The sequence below is a fragment of the Fusarium fujikuroi genome, chromosome FFUJ_chr07 (assembly GCF_900079805.1).
Source record: "Fusarium fujikuroi IMI 58289 draft genome, chromosome FFUJ_chr07".
Taxonomy (NCBI): Eukaryota; Fungi; Ascomycota; class Sordariomycetes; order Hypocreales; family Nectriaceae; genus Fusarium; species Fusarium fujikuroi.
The window spans coordinates 2,238,740-2,262,105 of NC_036628.1; the positions used below are offsets into that span (position 1 = coordinate 2,238,740).

At 49.2% G+C, this 23,366-nt stretch overlaps 8 protein-coding genes; 3 read left to right on the top strand and 5 right to left on the bottom strand.

The window, feature by feature from the left end:
- Window positions 1–142: 142 nt before the first annotated feature.
- On the top strand, window positions 143–863 carry FFUJ_08423 (uncharacterized protein; the record flags this gene model as incomplete). XM_023580878.1 has 2 exons in its annotated part: window positions 143–331; window positions 384–863. The coding sequence occupies 2 exons, from the start codon at window positions 143–145 to the stop codon at window positions 861–863; spliced, it is 669 nt and encodes a 222-aa protein (XP_023433575.1).
- A 499-nt stretch (window positions 864–1,362) lies between these two features.
- Window positions 1,363–2,646, bottom strand: FFUJ_08422 (probable phosphatidylinositol/phosphatidylcholine transfer protein SEC14; the record flags this gene model as incomplete). XM_023580879.1 has 4 exons in its annotated part: window positions 1,363–2,034; window positions 2,112–2,235; window positions 2,326–2,375; window positions 2,479–2,646. 4 exons carry the CDS (start codon window positions 2,644–2,646, stop codon window positions 1,363–1,365), a joined length of 1,014 nt encoding a protein of 337 aa, XP_023433576.1.
- Window positions 2,647–3,231: 585 nt separating this feature from the next.
- FFUJ_08421 (related to protein RMD1, required for meiotic division) lies at window positions 3,232–4,488 on the top strand (the record flags this gene model as incomplete). Its single annotated transcript, XM_023580880.1, has 1 exon — window positions 3,232–4,488. One exon carries the CDS (start codon window positions 3,232–3,234, stop codon window positions 4,486–4,488), a length of 1,257 nt encoding a protein of 418 aa, XP_023433577.1.
- A 647-nt stretch (window positions 4,489–5,135) lies between these two features.
- FFUJ_08420 (uncharacterized protein) lies at window positions 5,136–7,893 on the bottom strand (the record flags this gene model as incomplete). XM_023580881.1 has 2 exons in its annotated part: window positions 5,136–7,560; window positions 7,658–7,893. The coding sequence occupies 2 exons, from the start codon at window positions 7,891–7,893 to the stop codon at window positions 5,136–5,138; spliced, it is 2,661 nt and encodes an 886-aa protein (XP_023433578.1).
- Window positions 7,894–9,035: 1,142 nt separating this feature from the next.
- Window positions 9,036–10,333, bottom strand: FFUJ_08419 (probable aspartic proteinase, pepstatin-sensitive; the record flags this gene model as incomplete). XM_023580882.1 has 3 exons in its annotated part: window positions 9,036–9,970; window positions 10,018–10,174; window positions 10,235–10,333. The coding sequence occupies 3 exons, from the start codon at window positions 10,331–10,333 to the stop codon at window positions 9,036–9,038; spliced, it is 1,191 nt and encodes a 396-aa protein (XP_023433579.1).
- Window positions 10,334–11,379: 1,046 nt separating this feature from the next.
- Window positions 11,380–13,948, bottom strand: FFUJ_08418 (related to vegetatible incompatibility protein HET-E-1; the record flags this gene model as incomplete). XM_023580884.1 has 2 exons in its annotated part: window positions 11,380–13,736; window positions 13,786–13,948. The coding sequence occupies 2 exons, from the start codon at window positions 13,946–13,948 to the stop codon at window positions 11,380–11,382; spliced, it is 2,520 nt and encodes an 839-aa protein (XP_023433580.1).
- A 3,578-nt stretch (window positions 13,949–17,526) lies between these two features.
- Window positions 17,527–17,914, top strand: FFUJ_08417 (uncharacterized protein; the record flags this gene model as incomplete). XM_023580885.1 has 2 exons in its annotated part: window positions 17,527–17,762; window positions 17,818–17,914. The coding sequence occupies 2 exons, from the start codon at window positions 17,527–17,529 to the stop codon at window positions 17,912–17,914; spliced, it is 333 nt and encodes a 110-aa protein (XP_023433581.1).
- Window positions 17,915–18,109: 195 nt separating this feature from the next.
- Window positions 18,110–19,289, bottom strand: FFUJ_08416 (uncharacterized protein; the record flags this gene model as incomplete). XM_023580886.1 has 2 exons in its annotated part: window positions 18,110–19,060; window positions 19,116–19,289. The coding sequence occupies 2 exons, from the start codon at window positions 19,287–19,289 to the stop codon at window positions 18,110–18,112; spliced, it is 1,125 nt and encodes a 374-aa protein (XP_023433582.1).
- Between the last annotated feature and the right edge of the window lie 4,077 nt (window positions 19,290–23,366).

Here is a 23,366-nt window from a genome sequence, read left to right on the forward strand (position 1 = left end):
AAAGTAAACAATTGACTAAACGCGGCCGCGGGGCAGGCACTCACCGTCAAGCACCTTGATAGCACAACCCTTCCTCTACTACCCCCTCTCTTCCAGCTATTCCTTACCTTGATTTTTCTTCTCCTCTTGGAGAGTGATAGTCATGGACTCTGAATCTGTCGTCGCCCAAGTCCAGCGCAAGATCGAGCTGCAAACACCCGAGGATCTCTCATATCTCATCGCCAATGTCCGTCGCGCAGCCGCAGAACGTCTCAACGAAGCATTTCCCGTGGTGGAGGGTAATGACGGAGAGGATGAATTGCGAAATCAGATAGAAAAGCTCGTAAACGAGGTACTATCCCTTGTCCAGTGTATTTTATGACACAAGGCTAACAAACAACCAGTACATCGACAAGACATTCTCCCTAGCCTCTCCAAATCTTTCAATAAACGGCCTCCCCGTATCTCCAGACTCCTTCCTCTCCGAATCAAACGTCGAGCCCGATACCATTTACGAACCCTTTGACACGCGCAAACGTCGGCGTGTCGCAGATTTAATCACACAAGAAGAAAAACTTCTCGAGGATGTTGCAGCGTTGAAACGCTCAGTACCCGCTACAACGGCCGAAGCGCAAGCAGAGCAATTACGCGATATCTTAAAGCGCGACGACGATATGCTCGAAGCGCGAAAACAGCAGATCATAGCAGAGGCCGCTGAAGTGGATCTAAATGTCCAACCACTGGAGAGACAAGATGGCGTGGAGAAAGGATTCCGAAGAGCTGTCGAAGGTCTGGGAAGATTGAAGCGCGATATGCCTGCCGTGGTAGCCAAGATGGAGAGAGCGCGCGTGGCGGGCGAGTATGTCGTTACGCAGGGACGATAAAAGACATCTCTTGTCTTTATTGCATATATACCCAGGGCGGCGATCAGTGTATTACGAACAAGGAGTTGGGGCGCATTGGGTTGGACTGGATTAATCGGCAATATCACTTCATATGCTACAACACAAATCTCGAGACCGCGTCTATTGTTGAGAATTATTGCAACCATAGTCAGGAGCCTCGGCCAGCCGGCATCTAACATAATTTTAGGCGCACACGAAATAAAACGTCCACATGAGCATGTTCATACACCGAGCAGAACAAGAAGGGGGTTGGAAGAATTCTTTTTGTGCTCCCTACAAACGTCACGCTCCTCCATACACACCTCCAACGTGTTTTTACCATATATGTATATCTTTGCTCAGATATCCCCTCAAACCCCATTTGTTGGGGGAAAAAAGCATGGTAAACGAGAGAAAATATGTGGTCTATATTAAGACGTAGCAAACCCGCCCGTCTATCTTTCTTCCATATCCTTCACCTTGGTACATATACTCTTCTTTAAGCGGCAGCAGGGGCAGGGGCAGGAGCAGTCTGGGTAGCATCAGCACCCTCGGCAGCTGGAGCAGCCTCGGGAGCCTTTGCGGGCTCCTCAATCTCAGATCCCTTGTTCTCGATGACGTTGGCATCCTGCTTCTTCTCCCACCAGGCGGGACGAGCCCACTCAGGGTCGTGCCAAGGACCAGCATCGCTGTTCTCACAGCCAGCTTCGCACACACACTCGCCACCGAACTGCTTGGGGAGGTTCTCGGCGGGGATCTGCTTGAGGAGCTCACTCTTGTATCCAGAGCCGAGAATGTTGATCTTGGAGACGGTGACGGGGTCGAGCCAGCCCTTGACAACACTCCAGACGGTGGAGAAACCCCAGGGGGCGTTAATCATGTACAGCTTGCCGAGGCGCTCGGGGTAGTAGTTCTGGGAGATGACAGAGGCCTGTCGGACGTAGGAGTAGACCTGGGGCACCTTGGTGATGGAAACGCCCTTGAGGTCCATGATGGTGCAGCATGTCTCGAGGAGGTGGCCGGCCTTGCGGGAGCAGGCAGGAAGACGCGGATCGGCGACGCGCTCGTACTCGACAGCGAGGTTCAGGAGCATGCGATCAGCGCTGGTGATCTTGTACATGGCGGTCAGATCAATGCCTCCAAGCGTCTCGATGTAGATGGGTCGTCCATCCTGTATGAGGAGAAAAAAACATTAGTCAACATATGTTCTCATGATAGCTCTCGCTCGTCATCACCGGCTTGCCATACCTTGTCGGTCTTGTGGTAGAACTGAGTGTAGTACTTTCCGATCTCAGCCTTCTCGGGGTAGTCCCAGATGGGCACAGTCTCGTCAAGCTTAACCTCCTTTCGCCATTTCTCAGTATCCAAGAACCTATAGTGGCGGTCAGCCCCCCCTGTCGCTACCAGCACAATTTCTCGTTCCACCGCCATCAGATGGGAAGGAAGGGTAGAAAAGTCTTACATGGCTTTGGCGGCCTCGACATCGAACTTGCGCGCTCGGAGGAATCGAAGCTGTAGACAAGGGCGTTGTCAGTATTTGCTGTGTCGCGTTACATGGCCCTTTTTGTCCGGGGTCCAGCAAGCTTGGGTAGCTAGGTTAAGGTATATCTCGTACCAGCGTCAAGGTGTCCAATCGATCAGTGCAACCTTCGGACTCGAGCATCATGCGGAACTGGTGAAGCTTGGCGATCTGGTCCTCTGTGAGGTAGCCGGCGTGGCCATCCTGCTTCTCAGGGCCCTTGATGGGGAAATCATAGTTGTCGTACTTGGGGTTCAGATCCATGGTGATAGATGTTGTATGGTGGGGTAGAGAAAGAGGGGAGAAAGAAGAAGAAGAAAAAGAGTCCGCGGGGATAGAGGACAGCGGAGGTTATGAATTAAAATAGGCCAAGAATGACGCCAAGAGGTTGATGAAGAGTTCAGGTCAAGGGGGCCTCCTCTGAATTTAAAGTCGTCCTGTCCTGTCGGTGTTGAGATGAGAAGCGTAGCGTAGCGTAATTAACCGTTTCTGGGCTTGTCTGGTCTCCCCTAGAGATGGATCTCCCTCCCTAAGCTACGGTGGCTAGTGGGACTTCGTCATGGGTGTCCAAGTCCACTCCAAGATGCCTCCCGAAGCGGTCTAGCATACCCACATTCCGTTGAGGAGTATCACGTGGTCTCTCACATGCAGATAATTCGATGATCCAAGTGGGCTATCTTATCACTGAGTCAGTCCGTTATCTTATCTTATCTTATCATCGGACCCGCTCCCGATGTCAATGTCTTTGTTAGTAGAACTTCTTTTGATTCGACATTGGTTCATTCTCAGTACTTTGAAAGAGTCAACCCACCATAAATTCACCTTTAATGGCATAATTGTCGTCACATCATGAGGAATTCCTCCCAGCGAATCACCCTCAATGTCGCCCGCCTCTTTCACACCTCAGTCGCCGGGCCACGGTTGAGGCCTCATCGACAATTCCATCTCACCTCTTTGGCTAGCTTCCCTCGAAAGCGAAGCTTCTTCACCTCGAATCCCTACCTGTCTCAAGTCGACGACGGTTCCCGTTCCGCTTCCGAGATCTCCAAGGAAGAGAAAGGTCCTGCTTCTTCAAAGAGGAAGCCAACTCGATCGAATACGGCCAAGAATTCATTACGTCGAGTTGCCATCATTGCCCAGCAGCCCAAACGAGGCGCAACAGCACCAGGAAGTCCCAGCGATGAACCCTCCAATGTGGTCAGCGCGACCTGCGTCGCAGAATCATTCAAGATGCCTGTAGTTCTCGAGATTCTCTCATCGCATGGTTTTGACATTGACCCGGATGGCACGGGATTCGACGCAAACGAGGTGGTCCATGCAAGAGGTGTAAATGGTGGAGACATCTTTGTCTTTCCGTCTGGCACAATCGTAACATGGTCGCTGCCTCCAGATGTCGTTACCAGACAGATCATGCGTGCTGCCGAAGAGGCGCACTCCATTGAAAGTCGGGAGTTTGAGGATCTCGAATTCACAACCGATACAAACCGAGAAGCAAGTGTGCTTAAGGGCGATGTTATCGTTCTTGGTACTCGCAAGGAGCACAAGGAGGCTGACAAGCTAGACACTACTCTAGCAAAGGTGGCTTTCTCGTCGGGTCTGGCTCGAAGCACAAAACTTGCTGTTCTCGAAACGGCTTTGACGTCGTACTTTGAAAGCACACGCAACATCCCCGCACTACTTTCACAAGGTGCTGGTGTACCTCTCGGTCGAAAGTTCATCCTACAAAAAACAGGCGAACTCCTCAGTCTGCGTGCTCGTCTCAACCATTACTCTGAACTCACCGACTCATTGCCAGATATCTTCTGGGACACCAGCTCCGATCTTGGTCTAGAAGGTTACTACGAACAAGTTGGTCGTGCACTCGATGTAAACGTGCGTATCCGCGCACTAAACCAGAAGATGGACTACGCCGCCGAAATTGCGAGTGTTCTGCGCGAGATGTCCAGTGAGCAACATGGCACTCGCCTAGAATGGATCATCATCGTGCTCATTGCCGTCGAGGTGATCTTTGAGTTACGTCGCATTGTCCTTGAGATGCTCCAGGAACGACAAGAACGGAAGCTTGCGGCTGAACTGGCAAAGCCTACGGTGCCACCACCAGCATAGATCACCAGCCTGGATGTAGATCTCTAGAACTTTTTGTACGACCGAATGAATAAACATGTATAACTTCTTTTGTTTGGGAATAGGTCGAGGATACGACATGTGCCTCCAGGACTGGCTTGATAGATACCCCTCAGCTCAGTAGAATTGACAATCAACTCTATACGTTCCTTTTGCCCCTGTCGTTGTCATCTTTCTCCATATCATAGATGACATAAACATACTCACTCAACCCAGAACCCTTGACATGTTTTACTGGCACAAAAGAAAGTCCATAACGCAAACATATCAATGCAATAGTGTACCTTGTCTTCGTCTGCATACACGCGCCAATTCGGCGTCTTGGATTACACAACCAGGAGTTTCCACCCCCAGGTCAACAAATCGATGGAAAAGTCCACCAATTCCTAGTTCTTCCCTGTAATGACTAAAAAAATATTTCTCTCGTCCCTTTTTCCCCTGACTGAGTCAAAAAACCAACTCCTCAGAAAAACTTAGTTAATAAAAACAATCGCGAATCCACCCTCTAAACGCCTCCCCTGAACCCCTTTCTCGCTCCTCTGGTGCCCTAAGTCTGCCTTGATGATATCATATCTGACCCCTTCCGCTTCGCGTCTCTCGTTTCCAAAAGATACACATGGTGTCGATTATTACAATGGCTTCTGCTGCATGCCTGGGATCGGTGGGACAGGAACAGGAGTCACCTTGTGGGGAGGTGGTGGTCCTGGCGTCCCACTCATACTCGATCGCTGAGAATTGGGAGTCGGAGGCTTTTGCTGAGAAGCAATACTCGCTCGCGCAGCTGCAAGTCGGCTGGGATCCATAGTTCCCCCTTGGCCAAAACCAGGAGTGACAGGTTGAATGATCTTGTCAGCGAACATAGTAGATCGCTCTTGAGCCGCGACTCTGGCTTTGGCTTGTTCGAGAATCCGCTGCTGTTGCGCTTCAGGGATAACGGTGTGATATCCTGTAAGTCCAGGGTTCTGAGCAGGCGTTCCGTGTTGAGGGGGGTTGCTCGGGTACCTGTTCATTTGATTGCCCACAGCCTGGTTCGGCGTACCGTATCGTGGAGGCTGCTGCACATTAGGCGAGGCACTGTAGGCCTGTCTATTAACCTGAGGAGACATCGTGCGCTGCGGCACAGCTTGACCGTTAGTGTAAGCCCCAAAGTTGGGCTGCGAGGGTGTAGCGGCTTGTTGCTGTGGATAGCCTGGTTGGAAAGCGAACCGCGCATTAGGAGTTCCTTGCTGAGCCTGCATCTGTCCAAACTGAGGTCTTGGCTGAGAAGCATACTGAGGCATGTTTTGGTGGCCATAAGGAGTTTGAGCTTTAGCAACTTGTGTGGCATATTGAGCAGGATAACCGTTGGGTCGAGAATACTGATTAGGTTGAGGAGGTCTGGGTTGGGCGGGCATAGGTCGTGGTGCAGGTGTGAAACCGGGCGTAGGCCCAGGTCGGTAGTATTGCTGTTGTTGCATAGAGGGGGTTCGTTGGGGGGTTGCGTACTGGGTCTGGGGAGTATGATGCCCATAAGAAACTCCCGATACACTGGGTGTACGTTGAGGCGGCGGCCGGGCATTAGCCTGAGCAGCTTGTTGCTGAGCTCTCAACCGAGCCTGAACGCCCGCCTCATCCTCCTCCATAACTCCCTTGTACTTGTCAGTTTGGATTTGAACCTTGGTGCTGATGAGAAGGTCCTCCAATTGGTCTCCATTCAACTTGGCGACAGCATATGGCGGTAGTGTCTTGATGATCAGAGCAAGCTGTGCCTTGAGCATCTCATATGTGGCTTGCTCGCCTTCTGAAGGAGTAGGTCCGGGAGTAGCCAGCATATCGCCATTAACCGGGTCACTTGACGAGCGGTTTTGCGAGTTGGGAAGGTTGAGGTTTCGGATGCGTTGGTAAGAAGACAGAGTCTCAATCATGTCGCTGACTTCTTCCAAAATCTCATCGACTTCCTTCTCCTCATCCGCCCGTTTTGTGCCCAGAGCCTCTTCGAGTGACGGATCAACAACGGATTCATCCCAATTATCAATCGCTTCTTGGATAGCCTTCTCGTCGATGTCCATAGCTTCATCCTTCTCCGCCTTTTCGTCACTGTCGGCACCACCATAATATTCGACCTCAATCATGTTCTGGAAAGATCGGTGGCCCGATTGCTGCCACCACATACGACCCGCAACACTCGACGGCACAACCGCTCCTGAATCATCCTTGCACGGTGCGAAGCTAGAAAAGGCGCCTCGGAAAAGCGATTCCATCTCGTGCAGTTCAAGTTCAGTGGTTGAGGGTCGCTTTCCCGCTAGACTTTGCGCACGTTCTCGTTGCTTGGTGATGGTTTGCGACGAAGGAGTCGCGTTGCTGTAGTCGAGGTAACATCCAGCAGTCAATTGGGTTGTGAAGTAAGACGCATTTCGGAACTTGGAAGTATCTGTCAGTTCTGGTCGATAAAAATCCAGCACGTTGCCCTTAGCTTGCGTCTTAGGCTGCTTGGGTGGCTGCAGAGGCGGCAGGTTCTTTGGCGACGAAAACAAATCTCCAAGAGTCTGTGTTCGCTCATGAGGCGTTGTCGGCATAACATGAGTTAATGACATTCCGTGGGGTAAGGGCACATCACGCAGTTTGGCTTCATCGGAAATTGGGAGACTCGAGAACAGCCTTCTTTCCTGAGGTGCATATGCAACAAGGGACAGTACCAACTCTCCCTTCTGAGGAGATGGTGGAAGTTTTGCCTCGATTGCAAGAGGGTCAGCAGAAGTTTTCGGGTAAACTTTTTCTCGTCGAAGAAGTTGCATGGCCTTTTCCTTAAAGTCCGAGATTTGCGTTCTCAATTCCTCGTTGGTCGCTTGCTTTTCATCATCGGCTGGCTTTGTCTTGATATCCTTGAGAGCGGCTTGAAGTACAGAGACCAGGTCATTAGCCACTTGGTCAAGATCCTCGTAAGCATTCGCGGCAGCCTTCTCGGAGATGGTAGTTAGATCGGTCGACTTTTGACGCTTGGCTCGGTGTTCATCTTGCTCATCATCAGAGGACTCGGGCAAGGGGCGCTTGAGGATGGAGGGACCGATGTCGTAGCTATTGGTGATGGGTTAGTGGATCTGAGGGAGAAGTCATTCGCGACAGAGTTGCGATGCGATGAAAAAGAAGTGGTAACAAAAAAAAGCAGGCATACCTGCTCAGAACTTCAACGAAAGATTTTATCACGTCGCGTTGGTCCTTTTTGGGCTGTCCATTGGTAATGGCAGGTTTTTGCTCCTCGGAGGCATTGTCTTCATCGCGGTCTTCCATTTCTTCCGTCTCGCGTTTTCGCTTTCCCGGAGCGACAGGTTGCGCTTTGTCGAGGCTGGGAGATTCTGGGGTGCCGTTGGCGTGGATGGCCGTGGGCTGGGCCATGGTCGGCGTGGTCATGATGGCTTCAAAAAAGAGCCTTGGATGGTTTTGGTTCCGTCGTCGGGGCGTTGGCCGCGCCTCGTCGCGATACGCGGTAGTTGCAGTGGCAGTCAGTGGTTCCTGTTAGCAGCAGTTGGAGCTGGAATGACAGCGGTAGTGGATGGCAGAAATGGGTTATGGGTATGGGGGCCCAGGTACTGCTCAGTCGCTGGTGCAACTCCAGGTAAATAATAAGTCAATACTCCGTAGCTTTAGTAGGTATCGATTCAACAGCGGTTGGAGAAGCGCAAACGATTCGATTCCATCGAGTAAACCCACGACACAATCGTACAGTCAATCGATGTAACAGGAAGTAATCGAGTCGTAAATTACGCGACAAACACGTCTCAAAGCAATAGTTCAAGTCGAAAAATGGGGAGAGGATGATTGATTGCCTTTGGCTCTCTCAGCTTTGGCTGTCCTTTGCTTGCTTTGCGCTCAGCCTGAGCCTGGGGGGGGAAGAATGTGTCTCCTTGATCACCAAGTACCTTGTACCTCGTCCCTTACTTGTCGCTTGCCAATTCTCGTACCCACTCTGTCCCTTTTTGCGGAAGGTGAAGCCTCAGGAGTCATCTCATGCACGTGACTCAGCTGGAAGTTCAACGGTTCAAGGTGTATACAGTGTTGCAGAACATGATCATCTTGGATCACCCGAAAGTTACGATATTTCTTTATTCTAAAGTGGATGAAATACCTACAATGCCTAGCTTTGGGGTGATTTCTCTCCAAACAGGACAGCAGCATTCTTATGAAGAAAAGTGCCATCCACCTCGAGATCTTTCGTTACTCAACAGCCAGCTCATTAACATCCACAGAGTGGCTGCAGGCCTAGCGTAATCATGGCCATGATCAAAGTATCCATTACCCCAGTCCGTAAGCTAAACTATGATCTCATCATATCATAAGCACCATCAAATCACCATCAGAGCATATAGCCAAAAAGTCAATAAGGATTCATATTACTGAGCAACAAGTACGAGAAGCCATCTTCTCGTTTCCTCAAGCTCATGATCTGTCATACAATTCAAACTAGTCCCATGCCAGTATCCAAAGCCATGTCCATACTGCGTGTTCCATTCGCTATCTGTAATTCATACATAAATGTTTCATAGGCAAGTATCTTACTTGGCACGAGCCAGACCAACGGCGTTCTTGCCGAGGTCGTAGACAGAGTAGTATCGTCGCAGGAAAGCGTCACCGAGAATAACAAGAGGTCCCACAGGCTCGGGGAAGTCCATGCCCTGGAAGGTAGAGATACAGCTGCCCTGAACCTCGAGGATGTAGTCGGTGGCAGGGAGACTGTAGTTGGATCCAGCAAGGTTGAAGGTGATGTCAGGAAGAGAAGCGCGCTTGTCGCACTCAATGGTATACTGGCCGTTGTAGCCCTTCTTAGCGCCAATCTCCTTGTTCAGAAGCTCAGCGAGAGCGCTGGGGAGAACGTTCAGGGAGGTACCGGTGTCAAGGATGGCACCAGTGTTCTCCTGCTCAGCAACCTCATCGCCGAAAGCAATAGCTTCGAGGTCAACCTCCCAATAAGCCTTGCGGCGGAGGGGAATGTACTCGATATCTCCAGTGAACTTGGACTTGTCGATACCTCCAAAGGTCGCCTCGCTCTCGCCGTCCTGGTTGTCAAGGTAGAAAGCAAAGACGGGCTCATCCAGAAGCTTCTGGTTGACCATCTGGTAGAAAGGAGGGACCATGCCATTTACGGCAATGCGGTCATAGCCGAGTCCAAGGATACCGTCGAAGCGGCCGAAGGCGAAAGCCAGGCCGGGCTCCTTAGTAGCCTCAGCGAAGTCCTGGTCCTTGATCTCGAGGTCGCCGATGGAGACAACATCATTGGAGACGAAACCAGACAAGCTGCCAGATCCGTAGTGGATCTCGAACTCGGTGCCATTCTCCTTGTAAGTTGAGGAAGCGGACGAGTCGTACTTGGAGTGGAGGTAGCAGGCGATGCTGCCGCACTGCTGGGAAGGAACCCAGAGGTTAGAGCTACCAGTGTCGAGGACAACCTTGAAGCTCTGGGGAGGAGTACCGATGGTGATCTCGGAGAAGTCTGGGGCGATTAGCGATGGTAGGATTGGCGATTTAATTGGTACTTACACTGAGCGTTCATGAAGTTGGAGACGGGGACGGGATGGCCACCCTCGACGTTGACGGTGTTGGTAGCGAAAGCGTAATCGGCAGCATTCTTGGGGCGGGAGGCACCGAGGTACTTCTGGCCGAGGCTCTGGAGGTGGTCCTCAACGGAGTTGGTAGCCTGGGAATGGTGTTAGAGAGCTTTGATGGAACGCGCAATCATCATGGGAATCAAACATACGAGCTGGTCGGCAAGAGGAACCTTGTTGAGCTTCATCTTGTGAACACCGGCCTGGGCAGAGCCCAGGAGCGCGGCAGCAGTGAGAAGAGCGCCCTTCATGATGGACAATCGGGTCGATAATGCGACCAAGTAAATGGAATGATGGAAGAGCTAGACAAGAATGTTACGAGCTGCGATGGGATGGAGATGAAGATGCAGATGGGTGAGTTGAGATGCAAGATGCAAGATGGAGTTGGAGGAGATAAGATGGTTGGTTAATAACGACGGGAAAGGTAAGAAGGCAAGCGAGGCGGAGGAAAGCACCGTCCGAGCTGTGCTTGGCTGGGGGAAGCTTATTGCGCGTGCTTGCGGCCTGTTTCGGCGGTTAAGGTAAGTCTAGCGGTGGGTGTGGCCTGGGCCTCGCACCTCGCACCTGCCTGGATTCGTAAGTTACGCCTCCGGACTTTAGTCTTTTGGTGAAGAACTACCCTGCTCATGACCTTGTGACTTGGTCTTGCTTGTCTGGCAATGACGCACCATTTGTATCCACTTTCCCTGCTCGGCAACCAGCTCCAAGCCTTTCCGCCTTAGGCATCATGCCTGTCTCATCTTATCAGCACCAAGTTCAAGCGTATCAGGAACAAACAACAAAACATGCTGTTACTCTTTACCGGGGCCTGGAACACTTCCTCTTATGCCGTTGTCGTGAAAGATTCGTCAGAGGTTGATGATCTATGATGAGTGTGGCATGCACGTAGTATTCGTATGATGCCCCTGGCCTGCTCACGCGTTTGCGGTGAGATATTTATGTTAGTGTTCCTGATAGCTTAACTTACAGCGTAGCACCATTGAAACTAACACTACCTTAGCACTCCGGGGCTACACAGCTCTAACTTAGCTCGGATCCTCTATCATGCCTTGTGCCTGATCGTCAGACGAATACATTCTCACCGTCTAGGCAGTCACAAGAACGAAATGTAAGCGGAATTGCACCAATTTGTAACCAGAAACTGTCTCCCCCTTATTAAATATAAATAAATAATGTCCCTATGATAAATGCCCTTGTCCCTAACCTTTATTATATATAGCTACAACCACCCGGTTGAGCCTTGACCCATCATAAAAGTCGTCATCATAACTTCGTTAGTAACATGAACCCATAATACTCAAGCTCCTCGCATCTCCTTCTTGGAACGTTCCATCGCCTCAGCAAATACTTGCCGCACATCATCCAACTCGGCATAATGCTTGATCAGTTCCTCCAGTCTCTCCAGCCTGGAGCCCGTCATCTCATCCGACAACTTGCACCATCCAGAATGAAGTGCAACAAAAAGGAATGCTAAGCTCCCACGGCAGACTTGGTCATCTCGGATCCAAGAACGGAGTGCGCCTCTTGTAAGGTTGACACTGCAGCCACGGTCTCTTAGTAAGAGGATAAGCAAGCCCTTGAAGCCAATCTGCCCAGCCTTCAAGAATGCTTCAATAGCATCTTGTCCGATGGTAAGAGAATCCTTGAGATATCTCAACATCACTGGCAGCAATCTATCGCCATGTCGCGCGTTGGATGTCGTGTTGATAAGCATATCCTGTGTGATCTTGAACTCATCCTCAGCTCTCTCCGCCAATACAACAAACTCCCTTGCTGAGCAAACGCCCACTGCAGCGTCCAAGAGTGGCTGTGTGATCCGTACGCTCTCATCTTTGTGCTCGAAGAGAACTTGCAAGCCAGGGAATCCAAGCTCCCGTAATGTCTCAATGGCAATCTCCTCGTCGACGTCAACGTCGGCAGCACGATTGGCAAGAAGCATCTCGAGAACTTCAGGGGCCCAGTCGTCGGTGTCTTTCTGTGGTGAAGCTATCGCTGCTAGGACGACTTGTTTCGTGAATCGAACTTGGGCTGCTGGCATTTCGAGAAAGATGGCCATAAAGTCAGGTCGGCATCGGGTGTTGGCAAGAGCCAGTGTCATGAGCTTCTCATCGACAAAGCCCTCATGTGCCCGGTGTTTAAGAAGAACTCTAAGCATGGCTGGACCCTGACGGTTCTCGATAGCCTTCTCGGCAACGGCCGGTGTGATTGCAATTCGTGTTCCATGCTGTGTGAGCAAATAATCCATGGTCCTGGGGTGGCATGTGCTCGCAATACTCTCCAACATCCACTCGTCCAGTTCGATGTCATCCCCGTGGAGTTCAAATAGTAACGTCAGTATTTGGAGTCCATGCCGTTGATTCCTTATCGCTCCGATCATTGCTGCGTCGCTCCATTTGAAATCGGGATGATCGAAAATAATATCCATCATCTCAGCGCTAGCACATTCTGCCGTGGAGCAGGAAAGATCTTGATCGCGTGAAATTTCATCTCTTCGGAGTGTCATCATCTTTTCTAGCATCCCAGGACATCCCCATCTTGCTGCTGCTCGAATGGTGTAAGGCGTCAAAGGCTCGCCCTTTTTGAGAAGAAACGCCAGCATCTCAACTCTTCCGGTGAGTATCGCACTAACAAACGGCGACTTGAGTCTCGCATGGTGCTTTTCTCTATCTTCATCTGTGTTACCAAATCCCAAGTACTCAAGGTTATCGCGTTTGTGGTTTGCGGATGCGCTGGGGGCGGGCAATTCCGAGCCATTGGGTAATCCTTTGAGGAACTTGATTGCATCCTCGGCACAACGAAGCTTGCAGATGCTCTCGCTGGCCAATCGCACCCAGTGGAAGTTGTACTCCGACTTTGCTTGGAATACTCGCTTGACCTGGGTGGTACTTGTCCCTGACCATCCTCGCTTGATCGCGATGTGTCGCACGCGCTGGTTGATGAAGATCTCAACATCATGCTTCGACTGGGAGAATGAGTCCAGATCTCGGTGGACGAACTCGCCCAGGTACTCATAAATCTTTGAACTTGGTCGACTCAAAATGAGAATGTTGAGATTCACAGCTGGTTTCGGGCCATGGAACGTCTGCTCCATCAACTCCAGCAGGATCGTTCGAGAGGCCGCGTCGCACTCATCTAACCCATCGATGACGCAGAAGATTTGACGGTCAGATCTGAAAGCAACCTCGACCAGTAAGTTCCACAGTGCTTGAGGTTTCTCAAAGACTCGAGAGCCGCGATGCGCATGTCTCCTGCGGATTCTGTCGCTGAGGGAGTGGGGATGGTTCTGAAAGAGCTGAGTGAGGAGACCTCGTAGAATACCCTGGGCCGTGTTCCTCTGCGAATCATTCGGGTCGCAGAAGAAGTACGCACAGGTTTTTGTGGGATCAGTCGCGAAGTTACTTGTGAGCCTTTCGGCGAGAAAGACACCCAATGTCGACTTTCCTCTTCCCTGAGTCCCAGAAAGCCATAAAACTTGCTGGTTTTCTGACTCTGGTTGAAGCCAGCTCTTAACTTCTGGCACATTCATAATCCATTCACAGGTCTTGGGCGCCCTTGGACCCTGCTGTGTTCTGAGCGCATCCTTTGCATATGAGGGATCCAACCAGATGAGATCGTTGTAGAAAGCTTCAATCTGCTTTTCCTTGTCCGCATCATCTATCAAGTCAGTATATTTAGACTCTTGTCAAGAGATGTGGCGTCTTACTTGGAACGTGACGCGTTTCATAGCGCTTATGAGCTACAGTGCTTGTGCTCGGCCACGGATAGTGTCCTAAGAAGCTATCCGGCGATAGAGGTCCTTCATCAGAGGCAGAGAACCGCGACCTCGAAGATCGCGGGGAGTCGTCTTTCGCTCTTGAGAAGCCCATTGTTCGTTCGCTCTGATTTAATGTGATATTGCGAAGATCAAGTTGCAAACGCGGTTCTTAGCCTGACTTCCATGCAATGCAATAGTCGGTGTATCAATCCCAACGGCGGCTTCAATGTCCTGGCGTGATGCATGCGTCGACAGAGGAGGGGTGGTACCTTTTACCGTCTGTCATTAGTGCAAGCGAAGTGAAAGTCTTATGACAAGAAGATGAGAGCAAAGATACGGTAAAGGAGGAATATCTATCGTATTCGAGATCGTCTGGAATACTGTGGCAATATCTCCTTTAGGGGGAATTTGATTAAGACAAAGAAAAAAGGGTTGGCATTGATTGATTAGGGGAGCTAAACTAAATTAACAATAAACCGTTCATATCGGTCGGGGGCTTCCCCTCGTTGAGGAATTTCTAAAGGGGAAAAATAGGAAGGCTGGTGTATACGCCAGCGCCAAGATGGTCCAGGCCCAATGTCATTTTTTCAGGGTTGTAGACTTGACCCATGCAGAGGCGACCAAGAATCTACAATGACGTTAACTTAAGGTTTATAGAAAAAGGAAAACCCCAATGAATATTCTGTGACAGTACTCCGTATTTACGCATAATATTCACATCATATTGTCAGTGTTTTATCGCCTCTCCCTCAGTTCCCATCTACTTTAGTCATGACCCCAGCCTATTAATTTCACATCGAGGTTATGCATATCATCCTCGGGCTGTCCAAGCTTCTGCAAACATTTTATCCCAGCCAATCAAGATAATGAAGACGCGTGAAAGAGAGGCCTCGATGTCTCGGCGCTGTTGTGTTAATGGCCACTCACTTGTCGCAATTCCAACCGTTGTCAGAAATTAAATCGCCAATTAGTTATCTGCTTCTACGTACTGAACTAGGAATTGAAGGGGGTTAAACGTGTTGGATGTTCTGATAGTTACTCTGTGTAGTAGGTACCTAGCAGGTCCGTGCAATCTCTACGATAATTCTTTCACATTGATATTTATATGAAATGTTGAGTGGAATGATTGCCTCAAATACAAACTCCTCATACTTTACTTTCGATCTAATCAAATGTTATATGACCTAGGGAGCCTTCAGTCTAAGCTCCTGTTGGTCTCCAAGTCACTGCGTTGGATGGTATAGGATGTGAGCTTCTGGGACTTTCAACGTCGTCAATGCAGGTAGTTTTGAGATACCAGTGTGGTTATATACCGCCGAATTAGACTCGGGCTGTAGGCTTTTTACCCTCGATTAGAACCTCTAATATTCAAGGTGCTAGAAACTTGTTGCAAACACTCCAAAGCGGCAGCACAAATGACTCCAAGCCAGCTCTGTACAGAGTTCACTGCCAAGATTACTGAACCCTTTGCAAGTGGTAACGTTGACTTTGCGCCGATTCGTTTCGCGAACTTGGATACAAAATACTTACGGAGTACAGTGTAGCCCCCCGGGGAGGGTGACCTTAAGCCATAGATTGTGACTAGCTAATACTACATCTAAAGTTATATGACGACATTCCTACTCGAAGTGACTGCTTCGTATACTCTATCTCTCAATGCGTGATCTCATGGTCCGCAATATGTTATCGGCGTCAGTCATTGACACACTTCTGATTACGTTGTACTCTAAGGTAGGGGAGAAAAGAAAACTCGGGGCCTTGATCCAAAATGGCAAAAAGGCTGAGGTAACTCAACATGAGTCTAGATCAAGGTCTGATGTTTTCTTGCTCCCCCGAGGGCACTCCAATCATTTCACTTACAACCTACAGGGAACGAGACAAGAGGAAACCACACATTCAAGTCGAGACGATCTCAACTGCCAGCGATTGCATGGCCGACTATGCTACCGTGCTGTGAGTTCAACCATAAAGATTACATAACTCATGAGAGCTGGTAATAAGTGTCACTCCGAGAGCATATGTATCCCGCACATCTTAAGTCCGAGGGCTTACGTGTTGGGGAGACGAATCCCAGCCCTCAACCCTTTTGATACATTCTGAATACGAAGTCTCTTAGCTTGTGAAGAGCAATTATTCGGCCTGCTTGATTAAGAGAAGGCTAGAGGATCATCACATGTGTGATGTTATAGATCTCGGAACGGTCGGACGTGGTTGGCTCCGGGACACTCGGGGGTGATGCAACTGCAACACTTTGACCTGGTTATATGACGATGGAAACGAGTGCTGTCAACCGTTGTTAGAAATAACTCATAGTGCTGGAGTAAAAATACTCCGCCGCACCTTTCGCCTATATGCAGGTGGCCTGATTTAAGGATGGCAACTAGTAAATTCTCTTCTTCACTCTGACACTGAATAACCAGACCCACAAGCATAACTATATCAAGGTAGAAGTCCACTCAAGTCTTTGACTCTGTCTCTGTTTCGTAGTTTTGTAACATATCTTTCTGGTTTGATGAAACCATCGCAGTTCGTAGTTGTCTCAGTTGCTATCAACGTGTTGTCCTTCTCTGGAACTTTTAACCAACAGCACCTCAAAATCACCGTGCTTTGACTTTCTGGCCCCTGCGTATGCATATGCTCACCTAACATAGGTCTCCACATGGACCACTCTCAGGCCATCTAAAGTGAAATGTGGATTTGAGGTGTTGAGTGTCGGCCTGCTCAAAGAACTGTTTGTCGTTGGCTCAAATCTATCTTGTTAATGTCCAATAAATAGTCTTCCGACTTCACAGAACTGTGCGTACCTATAAAACTTCTCGTAGACACCAACCTGTCAAATACTTACTTAAAATCGGTTACGTTCACAGTTCAGTTCACTACATGTGGCATGCTATTCCTTGTTTCTATTAGGTACAGAGAATGCCGACTTCCGGCGTGCACAGCTGCCAGCACAGCATCTGAACTCCGGAGCTAGGGAAAATCATTACAAGCTTAACCATGCTCCGCCAATCACAGCTTGAGCTAGAGACAAATGAGTAACCTGGGCGCTCGGTACAGGTACCGACACCAGACAACCCCTGCTGATTCTTCACGACTTCAACCAACAGACCTTTAACCAACACATTTGCATGGGTATGGAGTCAGCTTTTGGCAAAGAGGTATCACCCCTATGCATCCGAGTACTTTGGGTTCTTTCATTGTGATCAAGATGATGTCCAAAAAGCTTCATGGACTTGAAGAGTCTTGTCTGAGTTCCCAATACGTTGACTTGGCAAATGTTACGACGCAGCCTCATTATTTCCTTAGAGTGAGTATGCTTAAGCTTATTCTTAGCACGAAAACATTATCTCGAACATACATACGTCGTGCGTGGTGTGAACATGGCCCACTACCTAATCATATCCGCTCTGCTACGCTCGTTTCTTGGCCAAGACCTGTTGTGTCAATGCCCAGGGAAGCATGCTCCTCGTATTCATTGACGAAGCTAGGACGCTTGAACTGACATGAAAGTTCGGTCAGCGATAAATGTCTCGTGAAGACACAGGATCAGGGGCTAAATGGTAATCTGTGTAGTATAAATAGAGGTCCTCTCGCTATACTAGTTGGCCACATCACTCATCCATCTTCATTCTCGCTTCAAACTCCCCAACTCAACTCCCCATCCCAGACTCTTCACTTCCAACAACGAGTATGAAGTTCACCGCTCTTGCCACCGCCATCTTTGCCCTCGGCTTCGGTGCCGAGATGGCTACCGCTGCTGAGTGTTGCCAAATGAAGGTCTGCGATAAGATGAACCTTGGGGGCAACTGCAAGCACGGTTGCTATCCCATCAGGAAGATGGCCAAACTCAACTTGAGTGGACTCACGTCTTCAGTCTCTTCAGCCAAGACTGAGAACAGATGCTTCTGCACCATTGGAAAGGAGGTGTATGTATCACGCAACAGTAAACGCCCTTCACCTGGTAGCTAACACTTCGAGTAGTGAATCCTGCATGAAAGTTACCAGCTACGCCAAGGGTACAAATGTCCCTAACCATTGTCTTACCGGCGCCAAGTATGCTTACTGCCAATTCAACTAATCTCAAACCGCCTGGCACCGCTGAGTCCCGACGCCATGAAGGAAGATATTCGTTCCTTGGATGGAATACTGTGATGCATGTCGGGTAGTAAAGGAGTTCTGGGATTAGTTTCATGCAGTCAACTATAAAGAATGGAATGCAACAACTTGGTATAAGCTTGGATTAAAGAAATAGACCTTATGACTCACCCCTATCTTATACATCTAGTTTGTATGCGTGTACTGAACTGAATCTCAACCGATATGCCATTTCGACTCCAACAGGGATAAACAGTATGATAGATACAATCTGTCCAAATCCCCAGTAATTTCCATCGTATTTTTCACCCATGTTCTCCGACATTTGCTCCTGGACGTTTCTAAGTGTGAAGATCACCACCAGCAGTGGTATGGTCAGTCCAACCAACACAAGAAGAGGAAGGACGGCAGCAAGTGGCCTGTCACTGAACCACTTGTTGACACTCTCACGCCAAGAGGCCTTGTCTTCTGCTCCTTTGGTAACCTTTGCCTTCTCGTCATGGTCGTAGCATGTGCCAGGTAGACCAGCAAGGAGCCAGAATGTGAAGATGTATGTAATCAGGGAGGCAGTCAATTCTAAGCCATTTAGAGATTTGAAAGTTGTCGATCGCCCAATATTTCTGTACTCTGCGGGAAAGCACATATCCTCAACGACACTCCAGTCTGTAGGCGATACCTCTGAGCCCTTACCCTCACCGATGGGGCTTATGTTAAAGGCATGAATGCACCTCGATAAGAAGGGATAGAACGACAGTGCAACAGTTACACTGAGGAGAAGTAATCTGGCGTTGTGTTTAATACTGGCTCTCGCGCTGCTTTTCGCTGCTGGCTCCAACAGAGCAACCGGGTACAGAAGCGGCATCATGCTAACGACGGCGACAGATTGGGATATTCGAGCTTCTATAGCGCCCAAGTCCGCAGTGCTGATACCATAGTCTTTGCGAGCAAGTACAGCGATCGTAGCCAGCTGTAGCGCCAGTGCAAAATATGCAGCACAGTCGACAAATGCTTCAAGGCCGGCTTTTGCAACTTCACGCCCATGGCTATTCTTGCCACTTCGCTTGGACATTATGACTGCAAGAGATAGTAGTATGCTCAGTATGATCTCGAGAACATAACCAACAGCAACCTGTTGCGGAATGTCAGTTACAATACATGATGTATGGGGGATCATTGAGACAGACCCCAATTCCAGATATGTCAGGATTTCCTGTGCCGTAGATGGCGTTACATATCTCGCTCTTACAATACTCTAGTAAGCTCTTATTAAACTGTGTTTTAGAGTCGAGATCCTGAATGTATTCGCTGAAATCGTTTAGTTCTGTCCATTGCGAGCAATCGATGCTGAGACTGGACATTTTGACTGAGGCTCGCTGATGATTACGACGAACATGCCGCTGGGATGTTCAATCTCGAAATGCTGAGCAATGTCGCTCACTGACTTCAGCCCGATTTTGTCTCAAATCTTACCAAGACTCGCCCCCCAATAATACTCAGCTGCGGCTGACGGCGGCGTATTCTGGGCGCAGCCAAGGTCCAATAGCAACAAATGAAAGGATCATCAGCGCAGGTAGTCTCGATAGTTCATGCCACTGGCTTGAAATGGACAGACCGAATGCCGAGCCTCGTTGTACAGTGTCGGGTCTCATATAAGGCTCAAGCCTCGAGACATTCTTACCCATCAACAGAGCCGGAAACCGTACCAAGTGTACAGAAGCTCATTCTAACGATACTAGTGCCCTGAGTATGTCGAGATCCATTGTTCTATTCACCGTTGGCTTCAGTCTTGCTGCACTGGTCACTTCACAAATTAGCAGTATTGTGTCTTCAGAAACTTGCGGGTACATCGATGGAGGTAGGGTTGTCATCACTGCGTGCAAGCCATCAACTAATGGGGGACCTTGTCCAGATTTCGATCGTGCAATCGAATGCACATCTAGATCATGCGGATTCTTGTTCATATGGAGCCACGACAATGCCTATGCTGGATGCTGCGGTTATGAGAGATGTGCAATCGCCACGACATGTATTGAGTCAGGCACAGCACTAAACAGTAATACCATTCAATGGTAGGCTCACTTATGTTGGATTCGGAAGGCTATATTAAAGCAGGTACAGCACCGATGGCTCGCTTTCTGCATGTGCAACCTACACATGGCCACAACTCTCAGCAGAAGCATATTTCTGTGCCACGGCAAGGACGACAGTGACGGTCGTTACAGAGACTAGAGACGCAACTTCTAGCAATCCGTTAACCTTTACGGCGGAACCAACAATTGAGCCCTCAAGAACAGACGGAGGAGGTTCTCAACCAACGGACGCCGGTGGACCAAACCTCGGGACCGAGTCTGGTCAGTGCATCACTTGATAGAGACTCTCTCGGTATTCTTGTTAACCGCAAAGCAGACTTGAGCTCGCGACAAAGGATAGGCGCCGGGGTAGGCTCGGGGCTTGCTGGTGGGCTTATGTTGATATTTTTTGCGTGAGTGTTTAAGCCATTGTTTCCTATGACTGACCGGAAACACGCACGAGTCTGACGCTTGTCTAGAATCTTTGGGTGCTGCAGACAACGCAAAAGGAAGAGTCTGAGGCCACAGGCCGATTCGAAACCCATGCTACAGAAAGATGCTCAAGCGGAAGTCAGCTCAGCTCCCTTGAAACAAGGACCGGTTGGCAATGGCCTCCTTATTGAGAGGGAAGCTGAAATGACATAGCGTTATGCCAGAATGAGCATCGGGTTGGTTGATATACACAGGAGCAGAGGAAAGCATGAGACTAAATGAAGTGAATGTGAAGTGAATATGACGATTAGGGAGAATTGGCTGTAGAAAATTGAAATCCACAGAATCGATAGTCTTGTACGGAGTATGTATCATCTCGATATCACGAAATCGTGCCAAGACTCCACAGGGCAATGAGACACAGTGTCTCTGACACTTGTCACCGACTGGTATGACGGAGCTCGTGTTTCCACCGCCACAGACAAATAATGCAGGGCAGGGAGATAGAACGGGCTGAGGGTGTCCTTGTATTGCGTTGCATTGCTGGCAAAGCCCAGAGATATCCCTTCTTCCCAAGAACAAACCATGATGCTACGAGAGGCTGGAAATGGATGGACTTGGAAGAATATTTCTGATTCTTGGTCATGGTCGCGGCGCAGTTGTCAACTCAATCTCCATTATCACAATCGCGTGCAGGCAGAGACACGAAATTGGAAATCGATTGAGGGAGGTGAAAGCGGCCACCAATAGCTGATGAGTTTTTAAGATTGAATCTTCCAAAAATAGCCCCCCAAGACTTATCAGACAATCTCCCATTCTCCAGGCTGGATATAAGACTGGGGATCAACGGGCCGCATACCAGCAAACGGTGACAAATACGCAGCTTGATTATTGATACAAAGACTTATGCAGGAAAAGGGGGGGTTATTGTGAGGTTATATCTTTCATGTCGTGTAATAATGCAAGCCGCATGTAAAGATGCATATATGGGTATGCTGGTGGCGGAAAGGGACAATTTGCGTTGGCCTCACTAACCCTAGCGCAGGTCGTTTCCGTATCAGATACTTCGTAGTTCTCAAACATATACATATCGATTTATACAGATACTCCGAAGTCATATGTCCGCGTTTGTGCCTGTGTTCTCTATTCGAAACTAGCAGACGAAACATCGGCGGCAATGAATGTGACTTTGTATGTCTTCTCTTCCAAATAAAAGACCAAAAAACATCCGACGAGGCACAAAAACGGTCTTGGCGGATGGTTCGGAACAGTTAACGCCTCAATGTCTAAAGAGACTGCAGCCCAATCACTTGAGATTTAGCATTCCCATATAAAGAGGCCATAACGTTTGTGACCATGACATAAGCTTCACTGTATCAAACGGTCAATCTAGTCGTCAATGCGACTGCATTTCGTTTTGCTCGAGACAGGACGGACTTATTACGCTCAATGTCGCCTGCAAAAGCCGACAGTCCCGACCGGCTGGAACAATCCTATATTCCGGCTCGGAATATTGAGCGTGGAGCATCAAAGCAGAACACCAAGCGTTGAAGTTGCATCGTCAAGGATGCCATGCCAGCGATTATCCAAGATGATTATCCACGGGTCCCTTGATTTAGAACAATCTCCACTGGGTTTTAGCATCGAGTATCCTCGATGCAACGGGCGGTCGACACATCTCTTGGCCGCCATGGAGATGGATGACGGGTTAGGGACAAGCCTGTTCATCAGAGATGCATGCCGAGATCAGAGAGGGGCTTGAACGCCTCTTGCTGGCAAAGCCAGAATCTGCCTTGCCAGAAGAGCCCTGAAGCCTGTTTGGAGCTACGTATGATACAGTAAGTTAGGGGCTGCTTGGCGAATCGACCCGCTGCCATGTTCCATGCTTTATTAATCGCGTTAATTGTTGTGCTTTCTTTTCATAGCCGGAGCAGGGTCGAATGCCGCCATTCTTGCGACTTGGCTACTCCATTCGCTGCCTCGATGAGTTTCAGACTTTCGTCGTCGATCTCGTGCATTGGTGTTCTAGGACGTATCAATCTCGGAACTCTAGGAGCAAATCGTGTTGCGAATTGCTTCGCGGCCCTTTTATGAAGGAGGTTGATATGACCCACAGGTGACATTTGGCCAAGGGCAGACCAGATGGAAGAGAGAGGCTTTTGATATGAACGTCGACAAAAGGGGCAAGTCCATAACCGTAGTATGTGATGTAGGAACCAACCCAGAAATGCGAGGATAACCTTATCGGAAGGCTGCACAAAACAGGAATTGTGCATTTTTCTAAGTTGGCATAATCCAAGCTTGCATGGTCCGTGGGCCGAACAAACAACTCAAAATCGGTGGAGTTGTGATCGATTCAGCTGAAAGTGTCTTTTTGAACAAGTTCGATTTACATTCGAGACTCCGAGGTTGCAAATTTTCTCTTCTGTGGCAGCGTCTGGTTCATTCTTTCCACACAATAGTACCTATTCTTGGTTTCGGCTTACAGAAGCTAGTCAACAAATCTTCGGTTTCGCTTCGACGGCTTGGCTATATCGAGTGGTAGCAGACGCCGTCTCCATTTGCTGTTTCAATCGGTAGCCGCTGATTTCTCCTGTCGCAATGCTTGCAGTGAGAATCATATTCGTTCCGTTTCTCAATGGTTCAAAAACCGCAACGAATATACTTAGATGTGACGGCTTGGATTCATCCTTGTAGGTATTCCATTAGACTGTGCAGGACCAGATACCGAGACACTGGTTATTGTTGGTTGGGCGAGGCAAGTCACGATCGTATTAATGCAGGTCCAATGGCACAAGTCCGCTAGTCGAAAGAAGATAGTCGCTGTATGCGATATCCATTGACTCAAGTCAAGCATATCAACTGCCTTGAAGCCATCATGCCTTGCTCTCGACTCTGACTGTTATGGTGGGGACTTTGATGCACCGAAATGAC